This window comes from Archocentrus centrarchus, chromosome 14 (genome assembly GCF_007364275.1).
Source record: "Archocentrus centrarchus isolate MPI-CPG fArcCen1 chromosome 14, fArcCen1, whole genome shotgun sequence".
Taxonomy (NCBI): domain Eukaryota; kingdom Metazoa; phylum Chordata; class Actinopteri; order Cichliformes; family Cichlidae; genus Archocentrus; species Archocentrus centrarchus.
In genome coordinates, this window is record NC_044359.1 from 30,202,187 (window position 1) to 30,224,935 (window position 22,749).

The window sequence follows — 22,749 nt, forward strand, 5'->3', positions numbered from 1 at the left end:
TCACAGTTGGATGCTTGTTGGATTCAAACAAAACTGACAGAGTTAGAACTCACACTACAGTCCTGAAGATAAGATCAAACCATGCTTCTCTGATCTCAGTGCACAGTTGCAGATGTTGATCTTGCTATGCATAACCACTACAGCATGGCACAGCAACAAAAAGCATTTGGTAAGAGTGTTTTTCTCCTTTGTTCCTTCCCTCTCTCTCTCTCTCTCTCTCTCTCTCTCTCTCTCTCTCTCCCTCTCTTTCTCTCCCATTTTTGGTCATGACTGAATCTGTATCATCAGCTTTTTAATTTTCAGCTGAATGGAAGTGGACTAAATGAAGCCTGCTGTTCAGTCCCTGTCTGGATTCAGTCTACTGCAGCCTATAGCTAATAGCAAGTGTTTGCAGTATAGCTGGAGACTGTTTTCTGTCAGTCGTGCCATGACTCACTAATGCAGTGCCCAATGCTTTTTGTGGACTACAGAACCCAAAAAAAAAAAAAAAAAAGCTTCCTGTTAGAATTTATGTCCCCTATCAGCTGACACCTGTCTGAGGTCATGACCCGCTGTAAGGAACACCCGCAGGGACGTCAGACGGCATCCACGGTGCGTTTTTACGTTTCTGAGCTTCGTATATCCACACTCAACAGCAGACCCATATTATTACGCTAAACACATCACACAAACCCCTTTAAACACATCCATTTTACGGTCTGTGTGCAAATCTAATGAACATAGCATGACAGGCTTCGCCTCTAACCGGATAATGCAGAGTCTGCACCAGTATGATGCAGTCCCGCAGAAGAATTGCAGTCTCTGCAGCACAGGCTGAATGACCTTGCTTCAAGGTCGCAATGACACTGCCGTCAGTTTTCCCTGTAGTGCGCGCTCCACGAAAATCCTGCCCCGAGCCTCGAGCCGCGAGCCGCGAGCGCGCCGCACATGTGTAACCACATCAAGACTGCACTTCTGACACAGCGAGTGTCACTGCAGTGCTTATTGCTTCAGATTAAACCAACCTATACTGGTGTATAATTAGAGCCAGATAATGCTGGGGTGCTTGGGGAAATGTCTAAATAATAGGCTGCTATGATTGATGTATATTTCCTTTCTTTCTTGACCCCCCCCCCCCCCCCCCCCCCCCCCACACACACACACACACTTTCCCACATCAGTGGACAGGTTTTCAGCTCTTCTGTCACAGCTCCTCTCCTTTTCTTAATGCCAGCTGTTGCCAGGCATGCTGGAGAGCGCAGGGGGCAGCAGACTATTTCGAGAAGCAGGAGGCTTCTGAGTTTGACATAAGAAAATCCTTTGTTTTATTTTCTATATCACAAAATAACCAAAATAAGATAGCACGGGCCACACAAAAGCATATGCTATCACACCGGGCAAACTTTGTATTCCAAGCAAGTGTTTTTTTTTTTTTTTTTCTTCTTCTTCTTCAGACTACTGTCCCTTAATTATTTCATTTCCTCAAGTCTTGGCAGAGCTTTCCTGATCTCTTCTTCCTTGGCTCACGTCCAGATGCTGTGCAGTGGTGGAGTGAGACGGGTCAGTGTCACAAGACCAAAAGCATGACCACATTTTCCACAGAGCTGTCCTGCAAAGGACACGCAGCCCATTCTTTCCAGAGCTGTGCCTTATAGCTTGGGTCATAATAATAATAATAATGATAATAATAATAAAGCATTAAAATAAAGCCATTTTCATAATGAACCGTTTGGTGTTCTAAGTATAAAGGGCTTTTCATATATTGACTATAAAACGTACAATAAGACAAACAGACGCTTCATTTAGACCCACATAAAATATGAAAACTCCAACTATGTTTCTTTCGTTAGTGAGGAAGGGCTTGCTACTATAAACGCATGTCCAGGTTTGAATGGTGTCGCAGTCTGGTCTGAAACAGCACTTAAATGATTGCATGCACCTTGACTATGTGAGAATTAGCGTGGAGTGGGTCATATTTTTTTCACGAGTGTCAGGCCCTTATTAAAATGCGGATGACGCCGGTTGTAGGTGCGTGCAGACGTAACGGAGACCCAGCGGACGCAAATTGTGGCAGAGGGAGGAGAACAGGCACGGGATCGAGCCTACGTCACCGAGCTCTGACAAATGAGCGAGAGAAAGCGAGAAGGGGAGCCGGAAGTTGAACTTTTAAAATAAAACAGCAATTATTTTTCATTTTAAGAATATCCGTGGCTGTACTTTTGTTGTATGCGTTTGGCAAACTGACACAAAGGAGGGCGACTTTCATACTGGATCCAGTTTTATTTTTAGTCGTCTTCTTCCTTGGGAAAGATTCAAAAGGTTTCATGCGTCTATAAAGTTTTACTGTGAAAGTTTTTTTCCCCGGATATGGTGCCTTCTTTGTCGGAGTCTTGACGCTAACGTTCGGCTACAATCTCAGTTGTGGAAGGCGAAGACGGGGTTTTTTTTAACAGCAGCGGACGGAGCTGAGCAGCCGGGTAAAGACATTGTGTCGCCGGTTGTTGTTATCACCTTTTTAAAAAATTTTAACCTGCTAACGTCGTGATGCGATGTGAGAAACCCCGCGAGAGTTTTACGGCGCCATTAATCCAGTTCAACTACCAGTGGACCTGCCATCCGCAAAGACTTGACTGACCTCAAATATTTAAGAAGAAAAACGACCCCGTAAAGTGTTTGCATTTCCCAGTAAGTATCCTATCTTAGCTTACACTTCCGAGGTCGAGCACACAGTGGGGGGTTGCACATTATTGATGTTTTTCTGGACATGGCAGCTGGCTTAACCACAGCCTGATGTGCATGCACGGCTTGCCTGACAGAACTGTAAGTTCGCCTTAACACGTTAGTGGGGATCTGGGGCATGAGCCGGCAAATAGTTAGTAGCCTACATTGTGGAATAAATTGCAGTGCGCGCCTTTTATTCAGCTTATAGCACATTTATACGTTATTTCATGACTAATTCACGCTTGAGTAAATGCTTGTACAGACGGTGATTAATGCTCTAGTCACCAGTATCCTAATAAATAAAATCCATGGTCACTGAGAGCAAATAAATAAGATAACTGCCCTCTTCTGGTTTACTGCATCTACTCACTTAAAAAGCAAGTTGTCATGTGCAAAATGCCACCCCAGCACTTCCTCAGCTGTTCACACTTTAGCTTCCCTTCTGTGTATTTAAATCTCCCGAGTTATCCTTCTCTCCGTTTTAACACACTGAACTATGTAAGTTGCCGAGCCTCCTGGGCCGGGATTGAGATCACTGATCCTAAGGCGTAATCCACTTTGGCAATTAACCTTTCACCGGTCCGAGATCAGTAAGGCAAGGTCACCCCTGGGTGCTGTTCTCGCTGTCTCCACAGTGCGCCGCATTTAAAACCCGTAAACTGAGTTTAGTGTGAGTCCGTGAGTGTGATGCCTTGTCACTGACGGAGACCGACGCTACCCCTGATAAAACCCCGATAAGAGAGCTTTAAAGCGTTTAAGACCTACGGGGTGAAGGCTGGTTTCTTGAGCCATGATATTTGACTTTTTACTTATGTGATAGAAAGTGTACTTAAAACATACATTTTATGACAAGGAACTGGCTGGGTGTATGCCAGTTGCTGCTTTATTTCACAGTCTGCTGGGATTACTATCTGAATCTCAAACGACTTATAAAAATGAAGTTGTCAGTTGTTATAACCTCCAAGTAAAATGAGAGAAGTGTCTTACTTTTCTTTGACATATAAGAGTGTTGCACAGTGTTAAAGTTGCTTAAAATAGGTTTTGGGAGATTTGGCATTTAATGTTGTCTTATTTCTTGCTTCTTTAATCATTTACAGAGGTTTATCATCAAACTTAAGCTTATAACTTTGTATGACTGAGAGACAAGGTGTTGGTTTTACTCTGTCTGCCCTTCAAGCATTCCTGTGACTGTGACCTTTGGAGTGTGTCACGCAGTGCAAGGGGGAGGGTACTCGAGCAGTGTGTGTAGAAATCTGGACAGACAGACTGGGTTATGTATATTTGGAAAGACAGTTGGTTTTAGGTGTATCCACACGCCCCATTAGAGAAGAAACAAAAACTGTTGGGAGAGCACACACTCCCTCTGGATCATGTGAAGATTAGCACTGCAGTTATTATTAAGATCCTGCTACTCATTTGCAGCTAGTTTCATACATTTTGGTCATTTTGAGACCAAACACAGTGTCCTTGTGGGGGTATGGCCATTAAAAAACACAAATGTGATCTCTTTGGCTTGGCTGTAAGTTTTGAGATGACACTCAGAAGCCTTTCCTTTGCTTTCCAGGTGCCCCGATAACCGCATACTTCAGCCCACAGCAATAGCTTTATACTGAGCGGTCTTCTGGAGTGAGACATACACAGGCTTCAAGCTCCAGGTTACCAAACAGGTAAGCTGTTCTCACCTTTTACAATGTTGAAATATTACACCGTTTTTCTGTGCTTCAATTAGGATTATGTTTAAGCAGGTTTCCTCGTTTGCCTCACAGATCAGTCATTGTAAAGCCGTGATAGACTTTTAGCTGATATCCTCAAGAAATACACAGATATGAACAGGTTTGCGGACGTTAAAGTGCTGCCACCTTCATTTTCATTTCTCATATATGCTATGCAGGACATGTTTCTGTTTGAGAAAAGCAGGATCGTCAGCCAAACGCAGATACCTCTCTTGGTCTGTTGTCTGAAATTATATCATGAGGGCACAAACTTGAAAGGACAGGCTGTGATTGCTCTGCAAACAGAAAATATGGGTTAGGGAGGGGCAAGAAGTGGACAGATGACAGAAAGAAGGAACAATTAATGTATCAGCCTGCAGACCTTCAGTGATTAATTAAAGTTCTTTGGCTCCTTGAGGAAAAAAAATCTTTATTCAGCAATATGAATTTGTATGTAATACCATTAATTAAAAGTTTACCAATTTTCCCTTAGACTATCTTATGTATTTTGTCAGGTAAGCAAGCTGAAACAATGGATCAGAGCTATTATAAGAGAAGGACTTTGATTGATTTCATTATTAATAAGCAGACTGTTAATTCTGACCATGCCAATCAGTTTAGAGCTGGGAATGAAGCAATCTTCCAGCGCCACCTCTTATAAATAATAAATATAATTTGGGATGTTCCTTCATACTCGGTTCAAAAATTACAAAAGAGACGTCTTCAAACACATGGGAGCAGCGCTTTAGTCAGATGACAGTGTGAAAGTGTTAGCATGTGTTCAGCAATAGTAGATTCATCCGGTATCGTCTCCCAGCTGTTTGGGAAAGCCGATTGTAGGCCGGCCCATCTCCACAGACACACAGCCAGCAGGAGCTAGCAGGAGCCCTGCCAGGATAGCACACCGTGGGGAGGCTTAACGTTAAGTGCTGCTCTAGTTACCGCTGTCAGGTAAGACGCAGCCTAGGCCGGGTTAGAGTGACCAACATAAACCTCAGCCCCAGGGGGAGAGAGAGCTGGACCGTCAAGATTAACGTAGGCTAGCTAGCCTAGTTAGCCGAGGTTAGCTAACGTACAGTTATCGTTATGTGTTCGCTATTCTTGAAGCTAGCCTAATGCTAACACTGCTCTAAACACAGTTAACAGCACACGTTTCTATGGTAGGCAAAGTAGATAACAAAGCTATTTAGCAGCCCACTTCAGGTCTCACACACAGTTTTAGTCAAATCAATGAGTAACCAAGGAGATATCATCGCATGCTTGTTAACATTTTCTGTGATGAAACCGACATTTGCCAGAGCAGATTTCGGACTGGCCAGCGGTGCACATGGTAACTCGGTGGTCTGACTTAAGCCCGAGCAAAGCTGAATCACACTGCTCAGTATCTGTGTTCATGTACAACTACTGGTGCTCACTGGCCCGAGCCATTCACTGAGCTTTCAGACTGAGTCCGAGTAGGCTAAACTTTAAACAGGTTAAGTTTCTTTGACGTGTATGAGACTTGCCAAACAACACTCATCCAGAGAGGGCAAACTCCAATGAAAGTGTATGCCAGCAACTATAGGATTGGATTATCTGCTGCAGTAATAAATATGATAAAGGCATGCTTGCTGAGGGAGCATCTACTGACACTGTTAGACTTCCAGGACTGACTAACTGTGGCTCAGTTTTTCCTGTGCATTCAGTGTGAGGCTGCGTCTTCTGTTTCATCATGGGTGTGTTTGTGTTAAAAAAAAAGGTCATGCTTCAGGAATGCAGTTTAATGTCAAAGTAATCTGAACAGGAGCCTTGTCAGCAAATTGGTCGCATATAACATGCATTTATTAATAGTTATTCACACCGACAGAGACAAATGACACACAGCTCTGGCCAGCTCAGGACTGGCGTTTATTGATTATATCCCACGAAGCCACAGATTTTTCACTAATGTTTTTGCTGTCACAATCAGAGACACTAAAATTAAGAAGACAAATTCCTCAAGAGTGTTGCAGCATACTGCAACTACACAAGACTCAAGTGGGTTATCAGACTACCTGATGAACAAACAGAAAAGTGGTAATTGCAGTGGATTGCTACTACATGTGCAAGAGAAACTCTCAAGTCACTTTAAGGTCTTAACTGGATTGAGGCTATTTAGGCTGCAGAAATCCCATCTCATCGTCCTCATGCAGTGATCTTTTTTGGTAGGAGCAAGAGCACAGTTCATCCATGTAAGGGTCTGCATTAATGTAGTCACGTAAGAGTTGAAGCCTGAAGACAGTTTATACACATATCCAGTTTATTCCCTTAATTTCATCATTGGTTTTGAAGCACTGTTGTTGAAATCAGAATCACAATATTGGAAATAGATTTTCTGTCACAGTTTGGAAGGAGACGAAGAACAAAGTTAGTTTCAGACAGAAAAATAAAATGTCACGAGCTTTTTGGGTTGGTTGCAATTTATCATCTGTCCCTCTTTGTATAGAAACGATACAGCTCTGTTCTGAATTGATAACCCTCATTTGGGCTGGGCAAAGTGGTGGTCACTTTGCTCACACAAAAACTCACCCACCAGTTTAAGTTACTTGAAGACAAAAAACCTCAGATGCCCCTTTGATGTTACTACATTATGTGTCAGAGATCAGACTGCTTTTAAGCTGATTGCCTTATTTTATATGGATGGTTGACTTTAAGAACCCTGACATTTGGCTTTGAGACTAAGTTGAGCTTAAAAGCATTACACAGAATTACTCACAGAGATGCAGATTTTGGTATTAGAAGTGCATACTCACTTGTGTAATTGAATCTCCTTTTTCATTTTTTATGTCATACAATTACTTCTTCTAACTTCTTCTGTCCTTCACTGGAGTGCGTTTCAAGGTGCAGTGCACGGCATGTTGTCCGTGATCTCAGACTCATTAACTTTTTTTTATATGCTTGTATTTGGATTCATAAACATCCCAAGTGTGACATATTTACCATTTTTGCTAATGTAATTTAAGTCAGATCTGCAGACTTTACTGCTTTTACTGCTATACTTGAAAACAAGTTCTGTGACTGAGGGGACCTCTTTATAACACAGTGACCTTCAATCACTCACCTTAGGTATCTTAATGACTTCAGATGTGACAAAGAATTAAACCAAGGTGTAGTTTTATTTTAGGTGCAACATGCTTTTGATAGCTTAAAAAGTATAGCTGAGAGTAGGGCTGCATGATTATGATCAGAATGATAATCACGATTATTTTGATCACTACCGAGGTCGCAATTATTTGTCAGTATTATTGACTTAAGAAAAATAATTAAATAAGTTGTGTTGCTTTGTGGTGCAGACACAACTCTGTTCTTGGTTAACATCTCTTGGGCTAAATCTGAAGTATTTCCAAACAATGGATGATGATCTGCTTTGAGGGACAAACTCTTCACCTTCTGCCATGTCAGACATTTTTATTTTTGTTTTATATCTTTCCTTTAACCCAGTCCAGGAAGCTTCAAGCTGCCTGTGCAGGGAACAGCTGTGATTGGCTCATGCAGGCACGTGGTCAGGTGTGGATTTAAGGAACTTTTGTTTTGCTTTTAATTTTTTTAATTGGTGGAGGATACATTTTAAATCTGGCTTGATCTTGCTCACTTAGTTGTGGGAAGCCAAAACGGTAATTGAGATTAAAATTTGATTAATTGTACAGTTGAGAGACAAATGGCATAAACATCATAGGGATTAGGCTATGCTCAAGTCTAAGAGGGAGAATAGATGGTCTTCTTTTTCAGCATGTTTGCTGGTTAGTAGTTTAGTGAAGATTAGTTGAGGTTAATTTGATAGAAGAAAATGCATGGATGGATGGATCAAAGCAGCAGTTACATTACAGCTCTTGAATATTTGTTTTTTTTCTACTGCTGCCTGCTTCCTTCTGATTATAGTGTTTATGCTGAAACCCTCACAAATCCCATGATGGTTTAAAAGCTTTAACAATGACTAAAGGGTGGGCTGGGAACTTGGTAAAGTCTTGTAGCCCACGAAGAAGCACTACTCACACTTTTACACCCTGTTTTTGATTTATTATTTTATTTGTTGCAATTATGAAACTGTGTTGGTTAACAAAAGGATGTATTTTTCTTTTTGTTTAACAGGTTGAATGATGATGATCGCAGGGACAAAGATTTGAGTTAAAAGGCTCTATACTATTATTACTCTGACGTTTTTTTTTGCTCTCCAGACATCATGTCTTCCCGTGAGCGTCGGTCAGACATCTACATAAAGGCAGAACCGAGTAGTCCAGAGGGAGGTGGGGGAGGTCGGACCAGCCCTGGCGGGGCCTCCTCAGACTCTTCTCAAAGCGGAGGTGGAGCAACCCGAGGAGACAGCGCTAAACGTTACTCCCCACCACTGTACACACCAGCGCTGCGTTGTCATTTCAAGGACGAGGCTGGTGATGGGGCAGAAGAGGGCTCTGCTGGAAATGGAGCAGGGCGATGCAAGTACGCCCTAAGCACGCTTCCCAAGAGGCTGTGTCTAGTATGTGGGGACGTGGCTTCAGGCTACCATTACGGTGTAGCATCATGTGAGGCCTGCAAAGCATTCTTCAAGAGAACCATTCAAGGTGTGCGTTATGGTAAAGTTTGAGTTTTGGCATGACATAATAGACAAATCAATTAAATGTGGTACCAACCACATGACATTTTTTTTTTTTTTTTTTTTTTTTTACCACAACCTTCTGTGTGATCTGTTTTCTCCAAAAAGAAATTTTGTCACTGATGACAGGAAGTTGATGCAGTTCTGAAAATGCTTTGAAATGTTATTTGTTTCTGTGACCTTTATGAACATCCATCCATCCATCCATCCATCCATCCATCCATCCATCATCTTCTGCTCATAAATTTCCAGAGAGTATAACAGAATGTCTATCTCACCTGTATGAGGACTGGTATAGCTGGAGTGTAGGGCATTAAAATAAACAGTAGTCATAGAATGATCATGAGTATATACACTCATGATCATGAGTATATATACTCTAATAAGATATGTCCTCATTAGTTCTAGTATAGTTAAAAGATAAGAGAGTATATGAAATTCCTTTCTTAGCAAATGTGTATTCATTTTTGTCCATGCTTAATCATCTATAAATTCTTTTAAGACTGTAGATTGACAATTTTTCTCCTTCTCCATACAGGTAACATTGAATACAGTTGTCCAGCATCAAATGAGTGCGAAATCACGAAAAGGCGCAGAAAGGCTTGCCAGGCATGCCGCTTCACCAAGTGCCTCAAAGTAGGCATGCTGAAAGAGGGTGAGTGTTAAAGCTGTGTGACCGTGCTTTGACGTTACAGGTTAATGGATCGTTGTTCTGATATGCTTAATATTGTATAATGACTTAGGTTATTGCTGGCATAAATGAGAACTGCTGTTTCTTTCACAATGTAGGAGTTCGTCTGGACAGGGTCAGGGGTGGAAGGCAGAAATACAAAAGGCGCCCAGAAGTGGAGAATGCAACATACCAGAGTGCCCCTCTACCGCTGACAAAGGAGAGCGAAAAAAGTGAGGTTTTTGAGTTTTTAATACATGCATAAGGCATTCTGTTTCTGTGTGTGTCCTGAAATATTCTTCAGGGAATTTCCTCAAATCCGGCACAAACGTTCCCCTGTAAAGGATGCACCGATTAAAAGTTGGTCATATGTCACTGTGACAACACACAATACTTTTTTGGGTATAACTCATGAATTCTTACACTGATAGTGACAAAATCTGGGATAATATGATGTTGCAATGACACTATTTAACCAAAAAGTCAAACTCTTCTTTGAAACTGGAGGTGCTCAGAGAGCTCCTCAGAAACATTTCAAATCAACTGGAATTAATTACAGAACAGCTCCATCTACTGCCAGATGTGGTTCAGTGTTACTGTTCACTTTTTAAATCAGCAGTTCAGGAAATACTGAAGCTGACCTATGTATTGATTTTAATTTGTAATTTGGCCTGGTTTGTTCAAGCTACATATCTGGCTGTGGTGTACGCATAGAAATAATTATCATAAGGGGCAGTTGGCAGGTCCCAAGTCTATACTTAAAATCCATAGATAGATAGATAGATAGATAGATATAGTATAGGTAACAGCAGTGGAGATGTGTCTGTTTGGATACTGACAGTGTTGATGTTCTGGGTATTAACATGTTTGAATGTGTGCAGTAATTAATGCATTGTTCGGGGTGTGTGTTTTGTGACATAGGTTCCTCCAACATCATCGTGTCCCACCTTCTAGTAGCAGAGCCAGAAAAGTTATTTGCCATGCCTGACCCGCTGCAGCCCGACACAGCCCAGCGTACGCTCACCACCCTTTGTGACCTTGCTGACCGTGAGCTGGTTGTGATCATTGGCTGGGCCAAACACATTCCTGGTAAGAGATGCATAGAGAATACAGGAGGGGAGGAGAGGCAGCAACAGCTTGGCGTCACTGGAAGAGACTTCCAGTCTCGCCAAAAAGCATCACTCACACTCCAATTAGAATATTGATTATTGCTATTATGAATGGCTTGCACAAGCCTAATTCTGAAGGCTGAACAATTAAACTTGTGTGTTACAACAAAATATGCAGTCAAAGCAAATTGGTGTGCATTTAATGTCAAGACAGGAGATGATGGGTTTATTCTAAGAGCTCACTGCCTAAATATATTCCCATGTGCAGTCACCAGCTGCTTATAGTATCTAGCCCATTATTTGTACCTTGGGACCAGTAAACGCTGTCAGACGTCCTGCATTTTAATATTTCTGCCTTTATTTGTGATTTCTCCTGCAGGCTTCCTGTCCTTGTCTCTAGCAGACCAGATGTCAGTGCTGCAGTCAGTGTGGCTGGAGGTGCTCGTATTGGGCGTAGCGTACCGCTCGCTCGGCTGTGAGGACGAGGTTGTGTTCGCAGAGGATTTTGTCCTTGACGAGGAGATGTCACGTGTTGCTGGACTGACGGAGCTTAATGCAGCTATTAGTCAGCTCGCTCGCCGATTCCGTGCACTTAACGTGGACAGGGAGGAATTTGTCATGCTAAAAGCCATCGCACTCACCAACTCAGGTACTTTTACTGCAGCTGAGCAGTTATGGGGACTGATAAATTATATTCACATGATTTTTTGTACATTCTTTATTTGCACTGTATAAAACCTACTAACAGTAGGCTTTTTCTTTTTTTCATCAGAGGTATACATTTTGTTTTAGCTGGTTGTGATTAGACAGAAGTAAAAATGCTTCGAAGTGTGTTGTGACTGTGCAACTGTCATAAGAGTTCTTCTTTTGTGTGTGTGTGTGTGTGTGTGTGTGTGTGTGTGTGTGTCAGTCAGTTTGTCTAAAGCAGGAGGCAGTGTAGATGTATACTGTAGTAGCACCATAAGGGGGTTGCAAAACTGGCCAGGCAGTGAACGCAACACTCGTTTAGTCAGTTAAAAAAAGGAACTGAGCATTATAACCTTGAAGGCAGGCGTATTGTTGTGTCTTCTATTAGCTCACTGTAAACTTGAGGGATTGTGAGCTGCATCATGTTAGTAGCTGGTTAATGACTGTTAACTGCCATGAGTAGCAACAAACAGTAGATTAGCACAGGACAAAGAACACATGGCTAGTCTTCTGGTTTCTTGCAGGTACATGTATCATTGCGGAAAAATGTTCATTGTAGATGAATAACTCATAAATGATCTCATTGTAGAGTAAATATGATGAGATTTGTTTTACGCATCCCATAACCTTTATGTAGTTGTCCCTTAGAGATCCACTTAAGATGACCGTTAACTACAGATCCTGTTTGTTTTGTAAATAAAAGCTGACATTAGTTTGTGTTTATGGTAAATTACTGGGCAAGGCAGCTTTTCTTTCTGTGACAAAAGCTGAGAGCATTTAAGCACCCTCCACACTGCCTCACCATGTACTCCCTGTTGTTCTGTCAGACTCTGTTTACATCGAGGACATGGAGGCCGTGCAGAAGCTGCGGGACCTCCTCCATCAGGCTCTGCTGGAGCTGGAATGTCAGCGGCGCCCAGACGACCCCCAGCGGGCAGGACGTCTTCTTTTAACATTGCCTCTCCTCCGACAAACTGCTGGCCGTGCTCTCAACACGTTCTACAGCATCAAGACCCGTGGTGGGGTACCCATGCACAAACTATTCCTGGAGATGCTGGAAGCCATGATGGACTCTCCATAGAGAGGAATGCAGCAGGAGTCGAGAGGATTCAGAGAAAGACCCAAACAGAGTCTTCAAGAGCGGATGTGTGTTTTATGGAAAAGAAAAACTTTTTTTTTTTTTTTTTCAGACTTAATAATGAGGAAATGGTCCTTTTCTCCTTTAGGCTACAGGAAGAAAGGAAAATGAGTGGAGTGACCATTTAGCGAAGGATGTAACTGCCAGAATTCAGTAAAATATTCAACATAAATGCCAGAACACTTCTTAGTTCTAACCGTTTCATGGCATGTTTTCTTCACAGCATCGATCTGCAGTTACTTAACCACTGAAGAACAACATTTAGGTACTTAATAACAGGCTGCAACCATGTGGCTTTTGAACTTTTTAAAAATAGTACTACATCTGCTCATGAAAGCCATAATAACATATCTGGCAAAAGGCTTGAGAGTCCAATAAGGGGTCAGAATAAAATGCACACTAAGTGCTTGTATTTACTATAGTTTAGTGTGCCGTTATAGGCAAATCATAGGAATTACTCGCAATATGTTAAAAGCAATATAATGACTCGAATATTGTCTGTCACATTCAACATGTGGATAAAATGGTGAGACATCTATTTGTATGTCTCACTTAGCAGTTCTTCACTCTTGGGACCCCAAGTGCTGCTTGGGTTTGGTCAGGGATACCAAACGAGTACATTTAAAAAAAAAAAAAAAAAAAACTTTGAGAAAAAACCTGCAGCACTTTGGGGGTAAAAGTGTGGAGTTGGAAGCCACTGGTGTGAATGCAGCTGTCTTTTTAAAAGGTTGTGCAATGGATTCATAGTCCAAGAGTAGTGCATATGAAGATTGTATGCACATAAAATGCTCAACTTGGAAGTTAAATCTATATATAAAGTGTTGTATGTAAAAATCCTGCTAGCACACTGAAAAAAAGAAAACAAAAAAAACTACCTTCCATCCAAGCAAGCACGTGTGTTTGTTCGTGTGCAGTCGAAACCAATGAGCTACACTGAGATCAGGGAAGAACACAGCTCTTGGACATTAAAGCTAGAGTGGCAACAAGTGATTAGAAAAGAAATGCCTCATCTGTTTTTTTTTTTGTTTGTTTTTTATATATATACTACCCTCTCTACTCCACTAGAACCACAGTTTTTGACTTCAGCAGCTGTTTTTGAAGCGATACAAACAACAAAATGTTTGTCCTGCTTCATTTGTGGGCTATGATGTGCAACACTAATTTGTATGATTGATATGTCTATGTGGAGATAGTGCTGCATTTTCTGCAGTGGTGAAGAATGTTGCATAGATCTCAAAGGTTTTTGTATGAGATCAGCAGAGCTGTTGAACTTTCACTTGCAAGTGCTCGATATGAGCTAAGGGCAAACAACAAATGCAACATTTTTGGAAACTCTGAAAGTCCTGCTTATGGTTCAGGAGGTTTGAATATTTGCAGTATAAGTGATCATTGTAGTAAGCTTCCCATGCAGTGCATGTGCAGTGCTACAGTATCTGATGACAAAATCAGATCCCTAAAAATAATATTTAGTGGGCCAAAAGGGCCGTTAATCTTTTAGCCATGTACATTTCCGTTTAAGAAACAGAAACATGCAATTTATAGTTTAAAAAAAAAAAAAAGCCAGCAAATGTGATACAAACTCCCCATTATTATTCTAATTGTGCAGCTCACAGTGTACTGAAATTTGTAAAGACTTGAAACTTACTTTTTTTTTTTTTTTCCTTTCATACATTTTCCTTTCTAGGATTTAAGGGGATTTTATTTACATGGGAAACACACTGTTGTGGGGTTGGATATAATGAATGCTGTGTTTTTAATGTATCAGGTGTGTGTCGTCTGAGGCTGATTGTAATTTTAGGGATCAATTTACATGGCTCTATAGGTCCGGTGGGAAAGTGAGGCGACAGAAGGCTACCTCAGGAGGCAGAGTGAGCCAGAGCCCCCCCCCCCCCCCCCCCCCCCCCAAAAAAAAGAAAAAAAACTGGAGACAAATGTAACTCGTGGTCTGTTGTCAGTTCAAAAATGGCTTGTAGGTATGTGGAATGTCCTGCAGTTCATTTGTTTCTGTTTTCATAACTTTACAGTGTGTATGGCTCATTAATGCCTCGTGAGATAAAGTGTGGCACAGTCGGTGTGGTTAAACTGAAAGTGAACAGTGCAACTGGTAACCCACGGGTGCTCCATAAACAACAGCTGGGACTGTGGAACGGGGAGTAAAATCTGGCAAAATCTGACACTGATCCGTTTAGTCATGTTTTTGTAAGTTCCAGCTTACATGGGTGGGTCTGTTCAAAAGGAAAAAAAAAATTTCTAACCCTATTTCTCAAAGAACCTTTCTAAAGCTAACATAAACATTAATTTAGGTTAAATTAGAGCTGCTAAGTTTCTTCATATTAACTGGTCATATATGCAAAGGTAGGTATTTTTTTTTCTCTTCTCATAAGCATACAGATGTTGTAGGTACGGCGGGTTAGGGTGGAGGGTCATTTGCAGTGTCACCGTTGACATTATACAGTCATTTGTGGGTTCTACTTACATAATGTGCGCATTAATATAAATAAGCAATACAATAAATTTACCAAACCTCACATTTCCTTGTATAGCCACGGTGTACATATAACATTGCCAGTTATAATTAAGAATAGCCACTAAACGGTATATTATTTAGAAGTTCAAATCAATGTTTGTATTTTGAAAGACTATTTAAATGATTAAATTCTATTTTTTACTCAATTTACTGTTGTTTGTTGACACGGCTTTTCTTTTTTTGTGTGTGATACTGGCTGTGAATTTCTGTGTGTAGGCTATTTTTATTTTTATTTTTTTTCCATTTAGATCAAAGTTTGATGTCCTTGTCTAAACATGTCCACATAAAAATCACTGTGAAAAAAGTGAGATCTTCCACTGTCTGATGCAAAAGGGAGTGGATTATTGTAGGTGCTTTGTGTTGTGTAATAAATGGACACACCACCACCGCATACCATTGGTCTCATCTCTCCCTGTGGATGTGCATGCACGTGTATTTCTGTGTGTTTTGTATTTTATGAGGGTACTGTGATGGAGACTATTCAGCTGTCAGTGTCTTAATATTTTTGACCATATCACCTGCAGTCACACGCTTAACTGTTGATGAGCCAGTCCTTCACATAAGAAGCCTCACCTATCGGCTCTTGCTGCGGGTTTCAGCAGGACTGGATGCTTTACCTCCAGATTTGATGTTTTTCTCTGTAGCACCAGTGTCTCTACACCCCTTTTACTGGGCTCTATGTCCCAGTATTGATCCACTGTGCCCCAGTAATTTTTAACAAGCTCATATTTCTTATATAACATGGTTGAATCAAAGCATCTCAGACTATTGCGGCTCTACCTGGTTTCACTCTCATACAGTCAGACAGAGATGCTAAAGCTAGTGGCTTGAAAAAAGGTGGGGGTCTGGCTTTATTTATGAACCAGAGATGGTGCAATCCTGCAAATATCACTGTCAAGGAGAAGGTGTGTTTTCTCCTGATATTGAATTATTGGCAGTTGTTATGCGACCATATTATGTACCAAATTCAGTCGTATCAGAGCAATACTTGTGTGCATTCAATCCAAGGCAACAGCTGAAGTTCCAGTGAAGTTCTCTGTGAGACTTTTGCTAAGATACACACTAAACATCCAGAGGCACTCTTCATAATTTCAGGAGACTGTCAGTCATGTTTCTCTCTCCTCCCACCTGATTGGATGAAAGTCTGGCTCTGTAATTGGAGCCAGACTGGACACGTTGGGAGAGGTGGTGAAGAAATGCACACTAAAGACGTTAGAAGCTATCCTGAAGAACTCTGATCAGCCTCTTTATAACATCTTTATGGACCAAAAAACATCAGTAATTGAAGACTCCTCTCTCTGTTGTAAAACAGAGACATACAGAAAGTAATTTGTACCCACAGCCATCAGGCTTTTTTAATTCTCATACAAATAACTGATGAGCTATGTCAGATATATGAATTTCCCTCTGGATCAAACAAGTTTTTCTTACATTTAGCAGTGTATTTATTTAGATTCATAGTAATGGAAAAAGAGTAGCTTTGCAGTGGCTGTACGAGGACATTTATTAATAAAGGCATATGCCATTTATTGACACACATTAATTGTAAAAAAATAGAAGTGAAGGCCTTAAAATGTGAGATAGCTCAAAGATGTATATACAGCAGTGATAAAAAATAACAAAAATTAAGTTAAATAAGACTGAGATTGTGAAAAAGAGTAGTGCAGATGGCATTAATGAATAATGTCCATGTACACTATAAACCTAATAAATATTAATGCATTCCCCATATAGACTTCTACATACTATTTTTCCCCATAAAGACTGCATCAGTTTAGCATAAAATCAACAAATTATCCACCCAGTATACCAAAGGTGGAAATCTCATTTCATCTGTGGGCCACGCACAGCCCATCATGATCTTAAGTAAAACTGTTTTCTAAAACCTGTAAAGAATGACTACAAATTGTTCCCCTTTATTCTAGTACAAGGGTGGCCAACTCCAGGCCTCGGGGGCCGCTGTCCTGCAGGTTTTAGATGTGTCCCTGATCCAACACACCTGAATCACATATAGAAGTCATTACCAGGACTCTGGAGAACTTTACAGCATACTGAGGAGGTAATTCAGCCATTTGATTCAGGTGTGTTGGATCAGGGACACATCTAAAACCTGCAGGACACCGGGCCTCGAGCCCTGGAGTTGGCCACCCCTGTACTAGTACAAAGAAGTTTACACATTCTGTCCTGTAGATGCCGCAAGAAAAAGAATTGCAATTCCAACACATCTCATTGTTTCTATCTTACAAAAAACGGCTGCTGTTGTACATCAAAAAAAGCCATCAGCACAACTTCTAGCTCTTTATTTAACCCTGTAAAGCCCAAACCATGAAAAAATTGCCAGGAAGTTCAAATTTTTTGAAAATGGAGTGTTTATTAAACCTTTTGATAAAAATACTAACAATAATAATAATTATTATAATATATATATGCATAAGGCTTTTAATTTGCATCATATTTGTTAGATCCAGCATTTTTTTTAATTTATAGGTCATGTATTAAATATGAGACACTTGGTTTTCTGTTTTGTTTTGTTTTTACTGTGGACACACTAAAAGAAAATTAAGTAAATAGTGAATTAAATAGCAAAGAACAGGGAAATTTTCTGTCATTTAATAGATTACTGTCAGTGTAAAGGAGAGGGGAGGATGGAGAGAGATAGGACAGAGAGAGACTGTACAAGAGCAGGAAGATCCGGGTGAGCAAATGGGTAGATGGTGAAGTTAGGTGGAAAAACTAATTATTTTTCACACAATAATTTTACATGCATTTCATGGATGCATTGTTTGCTTTCCAGTAGCACACTTTAAAAATGCCAGTGGAAAGTCTAATCAGAACATATTGATATGAATAATAACATTTTGCAGCATTCATATCACTGTAAACATGGCTTGAACAGGATGACTGCCACTACATCGATGTGACAGATTACATATCTATTCTCCACAAATGTCACAAATTGCTCTTTATCTTATTTTGGAAAATTCTGGTCAACATGACTGTGCTTTTCCTTCAGGTGTGACAATTTCAGGGTTAGCCCTAAAACCAGTGTCCATCCATCCATCCTAAAGCTTTGACCCCGCCCTGGACCATGTGTTTGACACATGTGCTGTTGAGTCACAATCATCAGCCACACGGTTTAATTTTTAAAAAGTGAATCAACTTGAGCTGCTGTAAATTTCCCCGTTGTGGGATCATTAAAATTTTATCTTATCTTAACACAATTTAGACTGGTGTTTCACAACAGAGAGACTCTCTTTTCTTTTTAAAAAAAAATAAAATAAATAAATGTAGTCCTATTTTTGCACACGCAGGGTTGTCTTTAAAGTCTGAACACATAGATGATGTTTTAATGGGATATCAATATAACAGCAGCAGCTTAATATTGGGCTTATGATATTAAATGGGCTGTAGCACATTTTATACATGCAGGAGACACTCAAGATGGGAAACGTGCAGACTGTGCCCCCCGAACCCCCCCTATAGAGCCTGCTTTCTTATACACAGGTGTGTAACACAGGGCTGCGGTCCGTTTGGTACAGTTGCGCCCGCTTGCTTCATACACTTCCGCTATGGCTCACAACTGAAGCATCATTAATTCCACCTGTGAAAAAGGCCTAATAGTATGAATATTGGTATATTTATAGATCACAAGTTCCTGACTTTATTGTAGACTTCTTGTGCATTGTACAAAGTTATTTTTCTTTATTGGCGCTGCCTCATCTCCACAGGGTGCTCTCAAATGACTGCTAGCTTGTGTCCTTTATCCAGACTGACACAAACTGTAGGCATGATGGGTTCTTGCTAGCAGATGGCGCAGTAAATAGAGACTTAGCGGCCCAAATCTGGAAACTAAGTAAAGTCACAAGAGCTAGACCTAATGCGGGACGGCACTGTGGGTAACTGTAGCTGAGCTAGAGTGCGTATCTGAGTCTTGTGCGTATCCGGGTGGAAACCAACGCAGCACCCACCGGCACAATATAAAAACCCACAAACCCGTTCGTAAGCCGTTACCTAATACTAGCTAACTAGCCTGCTAAACAGCGAGCTACAATGCTTTCCATTACAGCCGCTGTCTCCAGAAGCTCCCGGGTCCTCCAGAGCGCCAGACTACTGCATATTTCTCCAATAGTCAAAATGCCAATTCAGGTAAGGCTCGCTGTGTACGTGGTTTAGCCGAAGCCGTCCGTATAGTCGCATTTTACTGTAAAGTTGCAAATGACGCGGTGATGTCCTTCGTGTTTTTGTAGTTATAGCTCACAATGCTAACTATCTGTCTGACGCCATGACAGCCGTTATCTGCGAATGTAAAGCAGATGTAGTAGTCTGTAGTAACCGTCCTGTCGGTGCTCCGCATCTGCTAAACTTGTTTTGAACATAGCTTACGCTCAAACAAATCATTTCCCTTTTTGTCGCCTAGTCTTGTTTGTTTTATGCACGCACATTGATGGAGCTTTTTAAAGCCTGCGCAGATAGTATTCTGTTACGCCACCTTCGATTATTTAACACGGTCAAAATCATAGCCAGCATATTTGCCTTTAAGCGTAACCAAATCGTATTTGGGTCACTTGCAGGTTTCTCAGTTTACTTAGTTCATTTTGCCTGTCTTTTGGGGTATAACACTATTCAAGTGCAGTTTATAATACTGCCTGTTTTCATGGTTGAAATGGCTTTTAGGCACTCAATGAGGGAAAAGCGTTGCACATAATTAATCCTTCAGTGTCAGCATTAAGTTTGGGGGTTCTGTTATTTTAAACAACTGTATATGATTTGTCGCCCTCCAGTGGCCGTGTAAAATCCTGCTGTCATTAATAAGAGGCTTAATATCAGATTGGTTTATTTTTTTATAATCCCTGTAAAGATTAAAGCGAACAAATGTAGAATTACAATACATTTTTTACATTTTTTTTTTATGCTTGACTATAAATATATTTTTACAATGAGCATCAGCTGCACAAAATATAAAAACCCAGGCTGTCTCTCTACTGCATCATTCTGTTGATGTCCAAACGTCTTTGCTTTTGTTTAAATGTATAATTAACGTAACACAAACAGGAATGCACACAGTGTCCTGCAGGGACGTGCACATTACTATCATCCACAGTAGTAATTTGAAAAGGAGGTCACCTTTGTTCTGTGTTGTCATCTCAACTCTCATCAGGTGGGTGAACATCTTCCTGCAGTGGAGGTTCAGGAGGGGGAGCCAGGAAATAAGGTGGCTATGGATCAGCTGTTTAAGGGGAAGAAAGGAGTCCTCTTTGCCGTACCTGGAGCTTTTACTCCTGGTTGTTCCAAGGTGAGTCTGCACTGTTAACAGTGTTTGTGCACATTGATATTTACATCAGCTTACCTCACATTATTTTTTTTTTTTTTGTTGCTTTCAGACTCACCTCCCAGGTTTTGTGCAGCAGGCTGCGGAGCTGAGGAGTAAAGGTATACAGGAGGTGGCGTGCGTTTCTGTCAACGATGCGTTTGTCATGGCTGCGTGGGGAAAGGAGCATGGAACAGATGGAAAGGTGTGGACTACAACTGAACAACTTGCATCTCACTGGCTTTGCTTAAGAGTAGAAGGATTTCTGGTTAGTGATGGGGGGAAATGCACAGAAACACGTTTCACGATTCGGTAATGCTGACCACTTTCCTCTGCAGGTGCGGATGCTGGCTGATCCCACTGGAGCCTTTACAAAGGTAAAAATAAATGTCTGCTATTTTCCAGTTCTGTTTCAACTGTTGTGCCTGTGTACAAATTAATGTTACTCTTTCTTTGCATTAGGCAGTTGACCTGTTACTTGAGAGTGATCAGATTGTGCAGGTACTCGGGAATAAGCGCTCCAAGAGGTAACCATTGTTTTCCCATGTTGTTTATTTCTTTCTTTCTTTTTAATATAAAGTTAAATCCAATTTTGACTGTCTTAAAAAATGCCTGATTTATAACTAGGGTGCACAGTATTGACAGTCCAAATTTATGATTGTTTTGAGTATAAAGTTTCTGCACTATATCGTGTCCACACCAGTCCCTGCACCGGGACGTAAAATTACTTTCTCTGGCATATGCAGTTCCATCTGCTGACACCGCCACTGCACAACATGCTACATTTATGATGACTTCATAGGTGTCCGAAATCAGTTTACTGGACACCTAAGAGTGAAGCAGTGACTGAGTGAAAAAGGGAATGCTTGCTCATGCAGCCTTACATGACACCTGCTTTTGCACTTCTACCAGGTTGAAGATTAAAAACACCAGTATTTGTAAAATTTGTGTCCATACTGAAAGACGCATAGCACACGAGTTTTATTTATTTATTGCTCTTAACTAAAGTAGAGTGTGTACTTGATGTTGTTTCAGATATTCTATGCTGGTGGAAGATGGAGTTGTAAAGAAGATCAACGTAGAGCCGGATGGCACCGGGCTGACCTGCAGTCTGGCTCCCAGTATTCTGTCAGAGCTGTAGAATGATTTTTGAATTAAAAGAAACTGCACACCCTGAGCTACTGTGAAAAATCACACTTAGAAGCCCACTCAAACTTCCTCCTTCTTTACCCAAAGACAGATGGAATTGTCAAGTGGATGCTAGTGTCAGAAACGGAGTTGGATGACGATTAATGCGCACAAGTATGACACGAATGGCAGTCCTAAGGATGGTGCATCAATCTGTGTATACTGTTACTTCTGAGTAAATAAAATTTACACTGAAAGCAATAATCCCCGTTTTCCTTACCTGTTTGTCACAAATTCTGTGTCACTGCAACAATGTTGTGATGAAAGAATGAAGACAAGTGCTGATTAGAATTTAGATAAGTGTAACATAGATATGACTCACCACAAGCCTCAGCACAGAAGGGCTTTTGCAATAAGATGTAAGTTGATTTATTTACAATATTCAGCTTGAAAGCTGAGTTAAGTGCTTTCCATCCATTCATTCTCTTTCGCTTATCCGGGGCCGGGTTGCGGGGGCAGGAGCTTAAGCAGAAGCCCAGGCTTCCCTCGACAGGAAAGGTGCTTATTTTCATACATCTATAACAAACTGGGATTTGATGAGGTCGACAGATGGGTGCTAAAGTCGATGATGTAGAATGGAAGCTGTCAAAATTTCTAATTAATAAAACTCAGTTAATGCTACTGGAGGTAATGTGTATTATTCAATACAGTTCCAAATCATAAAAGTCACCTCAAGGTATTTTACAGTGTAAGGTAATTATTCCAGAGAAACCCAACAATCAAATGACCCTCCATGAGCAAGCATTTGTGACAGTGGGAAGGAAAAACTCCCTTTTAACAGGAAACGGGAAGAAACCTCAGGGAGGGGCAGCCATCTGCCACAACTGTTTGGGGAAGAGGGGAGGGAGACAGGACAAAGGACATGATGTGGGAGAGAAGAGAAGCCAGAGATTAATAACTAATGATTAAATGCAGGCATAGGCGTAGAAGACAATATTGGAGACAGGCGCATTTGTCCCACCCAAAAAGTACACCACGGAGAAAAATACTTGATTTTGAAATCGCACGCTTTTATTTTGAAGGCTCAACATAGGGTTATGTCACTGCCCAGGAGTCAGAAATTCTTTTGAATGAGGTAAAAGCGAATGTTGCCATGAACAT

The 22,749-nt window shown here is 40.9% G+C and overlaps 2 protein-coding genes across 3 annotated transcripts; both read left to right on the plus strand.

Annotated features, from left to right (window-relative positions):
• Window positions 1-2,390: 2,390 nt before the first annotated feature.
• Window positions 2,391-14,184, plus strand: esrra (estrogen-related receptor alpha). 2 transcript variants are annotated; one of them, XM_030746678.1, is made up of 8 exons: window positions 2,391-2,664; window positions 4,265-4,367; window positions 8,606-8,989; window positions 9,560-9,676; window positions 9,811-9,924; window positions 10,613-10,780; window positions 11,180-11,449; window positions 12,315-14,184. In XM_030746678.1, the coding sequence occupies exons 3-8, from the start codon at window positions 8,611-8,613 to the stop codon at window positions 12,566-12,568; spliced, it is 1,302 nt and encodes a 433-aa protein (XP_030602538.1). In that variant the 5' UTR covers window positions 2,391-2,664; window positions 4,265-4,367; window positions 8,606-8,610; the 3' UTR covers window positions 12,569-14,184. The 2 variants fall into 2 exon arrangements, with proteins under 2 accessions (XP_030602538.1, XP_030602539.1); XM_030746679.1 differs by lacking the exons at window positions 2,391-2,664; window positions 4,265-4,367 and adding an exon at window positions 5,207-5,363.
• A 4,721-nt stretch (window positions 14,185-18,905) lies between these two features.
• Window positions 18,906-21,852, plus strand: prdx5 (peroxiredoxin 5). Its single transcript, XM_030746742.1, has 6 exons — window positions 18,906-19,298; window positions 20,311-20,445; window positions 20,534-20,665; window positions 20,799-20,837; window positions 20,923-20,987; window positions 21,496-21,852. Exons 1-6 carry the CDS (start codon window positions 19,203-19,205, stop codon window positions 21,599-21,601), a joined length of 573 nt encoding a protein of 190 aa, XP_030602602.1. The 5' UTR covers window positions 18,906-19,202; the 3' UTR covers window positions 21,602-21,852.
• The last annotated feature ends 897 nt before the right edge of the window (window positions 21,853-22,749 follow it).